We start from the raw sequence: 8,611 nt of genomic DNA, 5'->3' as shown, positions 1-8,611 counted from the left end.
AGAATGAATTCTCGTTCTGAATATACAGTGTTGACATATTTTCTCACGATGTTATCAAGTTTGTTCTTTCCCTGATAATTCAAACAAGTGTGTAACGTTCCATAAACTGGCTCTTTACACGTTGACGTTTCTGATTCAAGTGCAGTTTATTTCTAGGTCATTGATCAATAAGTTTTGATGTTACGCTCCGAGCCATGAGAATGCAACATCTCCCCCTAGTTATATCACATACTGTATAAAAATGATAATGAGATATAAACTACAAAAAAACGGAAGTAAACAATGACTAATTTGAAATGCGTGCGTTACGTAATATGACGTCATAAAATGTGATCAAAATACACCACACGATCGTGAAGTCATCGAATCCGAAGTAAAAAATATAAACACAACTAAAACCAATATTTTTGAACTACAAATCCGAAATCAATGGAGTCGACACAAAAGAGACTTGACGCCGGAGGAGGCGCTCACTTCGATGTGGCACCGGTTGATCTCGAGACGGGGAAGATAAACAAGAACAACCGAAATCGCCCTGATCCGGCCGATTCATTTCATCTGCAACCCCAGGTAATTGTTGTCTGACAAAAGGTCGAAGAAATCGCCCGTTGCGACGGAATTCGCCTCCAGCTTTGGTACCAATGAGATAAGATCGTCCACCATAGAACGAAGCCAGAATGGTGCCACCCGCCAACCAATTCTTGTCGCTAGGCGATTGGTAAATCACGGAGTCGCCCACTTGAAAGGGGGCAACTCGACGCCTCTATCATACCTTAGAGATGTCCGTCGGGTAGCCCGTTGTGGTATTCTATGACTTCAATCGGGTTTCCTCTCTCCACATGCATTTCTGTGAAAAACAATAGCAAATTAGGAAACCAAAATATACTATTTCTCGTTGCTTTTGATCCGAGCTCACGCCCGTGTTAGACCCGTCTAGCGGCAACGAAATCACCTGGGGGTTGAACAGGGTCACGCGCATCTGGCAATTTTCCCCGAATATTGCGACCCAAAAACCCATATGCCGGGCTAAACCCGTCGGCCCGGGGAGTGAGGCACCACTCCAATAAAGCCTCCCAAAAAGCTTGTTAACCCTTCACCTTCTGGAGCAAATGCTTGACAGACTTGACTGCCGATTCTGCCAATCCATTACTGCGAGCGTGATAGGGCGATGACGTCTCATGCTTGACGTGATGGAGTTTACAGAATTCCTTAAAATGACGCCCAAACTGCGGTCCATTGTCACTTTTAATAACTATCGGAAAACCGAATTGAAGAAACCAGTTCAGCAGACTTTTACAAACTGACTCACTTGGCAGATCACGTATACACTTAACAAACGGATAGCCACTAAATCTGTCCACAAGTAATATATAGTGCCGTCCTTCTAACTCAAACAGATCAGCGGCAACCTTCTCCATAGGATATTCGGCCTCGTCCACCAAAATTGTTTCAGCCGTCTGAGAGGGAAGACAACCAATACAAGCTTCACATCCGGCAATCTTGACCTTAATATAATTTTGCATTCCTGGCCAAATAAAAAGCTGGCGAGCAAGTGTACATGTTTTGGTCACTCCAGAATGCAAGGCATGAAGCAAGTCCAAAATCCTTTTTCTTGCAGGTTGAGGAACTACCAGCCGCGATCCATGCAAGAGAACTCCATACTCCACACGGAGTCCATCAGCTAAACCAACGTATGGACTAAGGCCGGCCGAAAATTCCACATCTGATGAAACACAATCGCGAAGCGCCTTGTACGTATTCATCATCGACATTTCCGATGATAAGATGGAATGCTGGATCAGATGTGTCAATCGCTGAACACACTGCAACGTCTAAATCGTGATCAGCAGGGAAATAAGGTGGTGCTCGACTGAGTGCGTCCGCGATGTGGTGAGTTTTCCCCGCACTCCATTCCACACTGAACACGTACATGACCAAGCTCTCCCAAATGCGTTGGAGTTGATCATTAATAATTGCGGAGAGAGGCTTCTGAAAAATCCCCACCAAAGGACGATGATCAGTGGCTATTTTGAAACCCCACAGTCCACGTAAATAGAAATAGTACTTTGAGCTAATTCGCCTGAGCCGGTGACAAGGACCTCAATCCACATTGAATTACCTGAGGGTTGCCACTAATGTCCCCTTGCACTAGAGCATATCCAAGGCCGTGCAACCTTGATGCATCCGTCAATAGTTCCGTTGTAAGTGAAGGATCAAACGGTTTGACCATGGTTGGAGAGCATAATTGAACAAATTGTAAAACTATTGTGATCCAATGAGAAGCAGAATCTCGCAATAAAGACTTTTAAAAAAAAAATATGTTTTTGACATGTCGAAATTCTTGGTCATTTTGATCGAGCCAAACGAACGCATTTCGTTTCTTTGTGAGTTCACGCAATTTTACTGTGGAATGTGCCAGGTCAGGGATGAAGTGGCCAAGCTGATTGGCAAGCCCCAAAAAGGATCTTAGGTCCGTGATGTTTTTTGGTGTGGGGAATTCAGAGATTGCTACGACTTTGTCTGGATCAGGTTGAACACCCTCCGGGCTGACCACAAAACCCGCAAACTTCATCTTCTGACCAATAGCCAGTTTCGAAACTGATAATTTTATCCCAGCTTCTCTGCATTGAAGCAACACTTCCTGTAGGCGACTGAAGCATAACTCTCTCGTAGGTGCTTGAACCAGCATGCCATCTACGATTGTGAGAAGATATTCTAAGCCTTCCACTGCCTTGTCTGATCATAAGTTGAATTCATCAGAACTTAAATAGCAATAAATCCCATCGGAGCCACATTGTAAATGAATTTTCCTCTTGGTAGAAGAAATGCAGTTAGTAGTGCATTTTTGGGATCCAATGGTATTTGAAAATAACTATGTACCGCGTCAATTTTAGCAAACCATGCAGAATCTGGCTTGACCTGATTGATTAAATCTGGTGGCGAAGAAAAGGGATGGATTGGTCGACGTACAGCCTTACTAAGTTGTTGGTAGTCTGTAACCAAACGGACTTTTTTCCACCCACTTTCTCAACAAAATGCGCCGGGGATGTCCAAACTGGTGGCTCGGTGCATGGGCTTATAACACCGTCCGTAAGCAGTTCATCAATCAGATCATCCGTCATCTTTTTCAAACGTATTGGCACCATCCTTGAGGTCGTCACTTGACATAGTTTCACGCCAACCGATTCGTCCATGTGAATGTGCTTATTAGGCCCCATGGTTCCTGCAGATTTCCCAAGTGAGTCCACCAAAATATCAGAAAAATCACCCCTGACTTTCTCAATATTGTTCACTTTGTCATTTGTGACTCCTCTACCAGCAACCATGTCCTTAAATCCAATCAACATTGGTCCACGGAGATCTGTGGAGACTACTGCTGAAATTGTCACGTGTTTCGCCGTCTTTGTGGATATCTCTAATTCCACCGATCCATCATTAGATATTGTTGACCTGTTAGCCGCTATAAGCTTTGTATGAGATGGCATTGGGATCTCACCTCTTGGTAGCTTGCCCATCAGAAACCCGGACCGAGACGCTCCTGTGTCCAAGATAGCTATCACTTGCTCTTCTCTTCCAGATGAAAAGGTACAAGCTAGAGTCACAATTGAGGTTTTTGGGATCTGATCCAACAATGGAGTGACCACCGATATCCTTGCCGTGGATGGGCTACGATCCTTGCGTACTCAACATGTCGTTTTGAAATCCGTCCCCATTCTCTTCCATTTTCTCCACGGTCATTCCACCTTTGATATGATCAATCCCTGCTATTGGATTTGTCTTGAGCTCTTCCAGATTTTTCCTTTCCTGCCCTATCACGGGATGAACTCCTGCCCCTAGAGTTTTCCCGCTTGTTACAGAAGCGAGCAATATGTCCCCTCTGACCACAGTTGAAGCATACCCCATTCATATCTGATTCTGCTGCAATCAGTGTCAGATGTGGCACTGCCTGTTCCCTGGTCTCCCGCGCGGCTTCCACCGCAGTAGCGGTTTCCAGGACCATCTTGAGCGTTGGATCTTTCAATTCAAGCAGTCGTAGGAAACACTCAGTTTCATGACGGCAAGCCATTATCAATTCAAACATATATCGCTCATCAATAGTTAATCTTTCCAGTTCCGCCTCATCTCCAATGCATCGCATCTCGTTGTAGAAATCCGTCAGTTTCTGACCTTGCTTCTTCTTCAATTGCTTGTATGTCAAACGACCGCGGAATAGCAGATATAGCTCAAGGAATCGCGTCTCCAACAATTGATAGCATTCATTGATGTTTATAACCGTCTCCAATCTCTTCTTCATCGTGGTATGCAGCTCACCACTTAATTGGGCCAAAAAGAATGCCTTTTCGTTCTCCAATCCCCACTATCTACATATGCGAAGTTGCATGATATGACTTAAACTTGTCAATCCAGGACCTCATTGCAAGTGGTTTGTCATTAGCCAATAGCATGGGGGTTTAAGATCGCTTGCCAAACGAAATTGATGTCACTGTTCTACGTTGCTCAACCCGCTATCGCCTGGCCTTGATCCACTCCTCTGCATAGCGGACGCGCTACTCCGTACTGCTCTTCCATATTGCTCCGTTAGCTCGAGAATGTCCTTGTCCTGGGCCAGGTTTTGACTTCCATCAATTAGCACCACACTATTCCATAACTCGCCGATTGATCCAATCCGTGTTTGGAGGCACTTTAGTAAATCCCGAACCGTTTCCTTATCAATATAGTCTCCAGTGATAGCCTGATTGATGAGGTTTTTATCTCTTGTGAAATGTCCTTTGTGTGATTTAATAGACGCCTTCACCTTAGTAATGTCCATGTCGGCCTGTTTATCCATGATGGCTGTCTTAAGGCACTGATACTTTGTGCGTTTATGTGGCGTTTATGTGGGCGTGTTCTTCCGCCTTAGCGGTTTACTCCGACTGCGCCATGTAACGTTCCATAAACCGTCTCTTTACACGTTGACGTTTCTGATTCAAGTGCAGTTTATTTCTAGGTCATTGATTAATTAGTTTTGAAGTAACGCTCCGAGCCATGAGAATGCAACAAAGTGCTACCCTTTTCCTTTTATATTCGGACGAAGACACGTCCAACCTGTGTTTATTCCATTTCTCTTGTAAAGCACACGTTTATGTACAACATGAGTATTTTTGAGAGTACCGGAACAATGAGCTAAGTATGAAATTAGTCATCATTTTCAAAACGTTTGGAAGATTTTTGTGACGTTGTTGTGAGCAAGTTGTCCCAAATTTTTGTTCCTGGGGTGAAAATTTATCGTTTATAGATTTGACCCTCTGAATAGGAGGGTAAAAAAGGCTTCAAAGGCTAGGACACTTTTCTCAAGATTGGTATTATAGCTTTAATGCCAAACTTTGTCCTCAATACAGATGGTATCAATTTAAATATATGAATATCACTGGCTAGATCGTCATTTAAAGCTCTTCCTTGGCAGCTTTTTTCTCAGCCTTCTTTGATTTCTTATTGAAAATATTTGGAATATCCTCTGACCAAAACCTGGAAGAAAAGGAAATACATTGTTATCAATGCATGCTTTGACAATAAATGTAAGTAAGTTCGTTTGGTCGTATTATACTTACTTAAGAGCGTCTTTCTTCCAGTTCTCATCCACTGAGAGCTTGGAACCGATGTGATAAACCTTGTTCTTGTTGGGAGCCAATGGAGCCCAAGCCACGTTGATCATATCAGTAATTTGAGGAGTGGGCACACTGGAAAAGAAATTGACAGTTTATAATTCAACGAACTTTACAGATTCTCGATCACGCAACCTGTGAAACACTTGATGTATACGTACCTTGTCTTAGCAAAGTTTGTGAGCATGGGAGTGAACACGTTCTTGACGAACTTCTTGTCAGCGCTGGACATGGTCAACTCTTCACCCCAGATGTCGGCGAAAATGTATTGCAAGTCATCGCCATGAGCCACGCCCATGTCCACTTGTTCGCCCTGAAGGTTAACGATCGAGTATTGGCCACGGTAATCAAAGGAGTACTCGTAAGTAGGAACGGAATGGTTGGCCAAGATCTTGGCGAACTTGTCGGTACAACGAGTGTACATCAAATCGGTAAGGAATTCCACGTATTTAGGTCGGAACTCGTCCTCGTTCTCCATGTCCACGTTCACGAAATACTTCTTACGAACTTGGCGAGTAATAGGGTAGAGTTTGGAATCAAAATTGGAGAGGACGGGCAGGATTCGGGGAAGCTTGTGGTCAATGAAGTTGTCGTCATACACGCCGTTGTTGAAGGAGTTCAGAGTGAGTCGGTAGAAGAAGGCCCCCTCGTCTTTAGTTTGACCAATAATGAAGGGAACCTTGGCAAATCGGCCTTGAGACAAGAGGTTCTCAGGGGTATCGGCCAAGACCACTCCGTCCACATTGGGAACAAACCATCTTGGGAAGGAGAAGAACATGTACATGTCATTGGACTTCAGGATGATGTCTTGTTGAGTCTGGCGTCTCAAGCAGTCAACGATATCAGATCCCTTTTCCGAGGAGCACTCCAAACGAGTGGCGAGGTCTGCGGCAGCTTCCTGGGGTTTAGTTTGCATATATTGATCACAAAGAGCGTTTCCGGACAAGGCAATAACGCCATGGAAAAGACCTTCGGCCATTGGACTCATGGCCAAGATAGTGGCAGAAGCGGCACCAGAATCCTCTCCCAACAAAGTCACTTTGCTGGCATCCCCTCCGAATTTCTCAATATTAGCCTTGACCCACTTAAGAGCCAAAATTTGATCCATGATACCAAAGTTGCCACCGGCAGCCTTATCTTCGGTGGCCAAAAATCCCAGAGGTCCCAGGCGGTAATTCAAAGTGACCAAGACCACATCGTTTTCCAAGAGATAGTTGGGGCCAAAAAAGTAAGAGGCACCGCCTCCCATGATAAATGCTCCGCCATGGAGGTACACGATCACAGCTCGCTTCTTGTTGTCCAACTTGGGCGTGTACACGTTGAGGTTAAGACAGTCCTCGTCACCCACGGCTCTGCTATGTGAGATGTCATATTGAGGGCAAATGTTACCATCATCAGTGGCGTCAAAGTCTCCGGTCCAGTTCTCGACCTCTACGGGAGCCTACAACGGAAAAACAAAAATTACAAGCATTCAATCAGGCAGAGTGTCAAGTTGGTTTCTCCAACGTCAGTACACAGCATTTTCTGCTTTACCTGTCGACAATGACAAGTCAATCAGTTTTTAACCTAGCGATAAACATCCGTCTTTTAAGAATCATTTCACCAACGAACTCACTACACGTGCTACTTCTTAATGATCGCATATCATTATAAATTATTTTTACCTGGAATCGGAGTTTTTCTGTCGGTGGTTGGGCATATCGGATACCTTTGAAGGCGTAATAGTATTGGCCGTGATCGTGGTCTTGTCGGTTTCCTTTGACTCCGCCTTGCTTGATTTTGACCGTCACATCTTCTGCTGCGGCCAAAACGGCGAAACAAGCCAACATAAAAGTCCTCATGTCTGAAAATATCCATCAAAGATATTAATGTGCCAACTTTTTTCTTATGTCATTTATTGTTTGTCAGAAATTTTGTGATACTATGATTTAGAACTAAATCCCCAATCTCAAACGAAAACCTCAAGTTAATAAAATTGTTCAACATTAGGAAAAAAAAGATGTCAGGAATACTTGTAAGTGGATTTAAAACTCACCGAAAGTTGTGTGTTCGTGGTAGGTCAGTACAATATTTGATGCCTCGTTCACTCTCTCCAAGCAACTACGAAGATGGTTCGTAGATTTCGCTGGCGACCGAGTTTCGGCAAAATTTGCTGAGAAAACATCCTGTAGTACCTGGGCTAAACGCTTTATATGGCTTCAAATATGTAACCATGCCTCTTCAAGAAGCATTTCATGAAAAGTGCGTGTCGACTAAATTCAAATTTAAAGAAAATCTCTTTCAAGTTTCTGAGCAGTCATATATTATAAATTGTCTAAAACATGTTTTCCGTTATTCGATGGTTTCTTTACGAGACATTTCTTACTGAAATCATTTGATGCAAATATCATTTTACCTAAAATACAATGAACAGTAACCTATGTCCAATGTATTAGATTTGTAAGAGCATAACTGATTCTTGCCATGTACATGTGTGACAGGTGAATGCCTTGGACTACTCTGGTTGGTTGAACGGTTTCGAACGTGGCACAACCCAGAGACCGACAAGTCTCGCAGTCCATTGCGAAGAAGTACTTCCTCGTAGCCCTCCCCCCTCCTCTTTGGTTAGAAATTGTAGGTTTCAATGCTTACTAACCGAATAGATTATCGTGGACGGATTTGTGTTGTGCTTGCCAATGCTTTTCTTGTTGGTGAGCCAATTATGTAACAGTTCCTTTCAGATTTGAAGATATTTTCTCTTAAAAATTTGAACTAGGTCAGATTTTATTGAATATTATTAATTCAACTGCATAAGCAAGGGATAGTATTTGGGTGGGTGGAAGTGCTGAGAAATAACACGCATGCGATATCTGTCAGAGTGATTCGGAAATTGTTAGACACAAACAAATATTATGATCTTTTTTGCTCTTCAAAACTATCCCAAAGCTCATTTTTCGCCAGATTAATCCACAACAGGTTTTTGCAAAAAC

General features: G+C 43.4%; 1 protein-coding gene across 1 annotated transcript; it reads right to left on the bottom strand.

The window, feature by feature from the left end:
• Nucleotides 1-5,035: 5,035 nt before the first annotated feature.
• Nucleotides 5,036-7,766, bottom strand: LOC131885673 (esterase FE4-like). Its single transcript, XM_059233788.1, has 5 exons — nucleotides 7,678-7,766; nucleotides 7,307-7,485; nucleotides 5,804-7,083; nucleotides 5,589-5,717; nucleotides 5,036-5,505 (listed from the first exon to the last, which is right to left on the bottom strand). The coding sequence occupies exons 2-5, from the start codon at nucleotides 7,481-7,483 to the stop codon at nucleotides 5,424-5,426; spliced, it is 1,668 nt and encodes a 555-aa protein (XP_059089771.1). The 5' UTR covers nucleotides 7,484-7,485; nucleotides 7,678-7,766; the 3' UTR covers nucleotides 5,036-5,423.
• Nucleotides 7,767-8,611: the final 845 nt, after the last annotated feature.

Source organism: Tigriopus californicus, chromosome 8, assembly GCF_007210705.1.
Source record: "Tigriopus californicus strain San Diego chromosome 8, Tcal_SD_v2.1, whole genome shotgun sequence".
Lineage (NCBI taxonomy): Eukaryota > Metazoa > Arthropoda > Copepoda > Harpacticoida > Harpacticidae > Tigriopus > Tigriopus californicus.
Note: the sequence above shows the minus strand (reverse complement) of the source record. Positions and strands in the feature narration are given on the sequence as shown.

Bases quoted from the DNA above. Each gene is read 5' to 3' on its own strand.
- LOC131885673 (XM_059233788.1), bottom strand. From the start codon at position 7,483: ATGAGGACTTTTATGTTGGCTTGTTTCGCCGTTTTGGCCGCAGCAGAA. The intron at 7,084-7,306 runs GTAAAAATAATT...TTTCCGTTGTAG, and splicing joins CAGAAAAACTCCGATTCCAG to GCTCCCGTAGAGGTCGAGAA. The intron at 5,506-5,588 runs GTAAGTATAATA...CTTTTCTTCCAG, and splicing joins TGGAAGAAAGACGCTCTTAA to GTTTTGGTCAGAGGATATTC.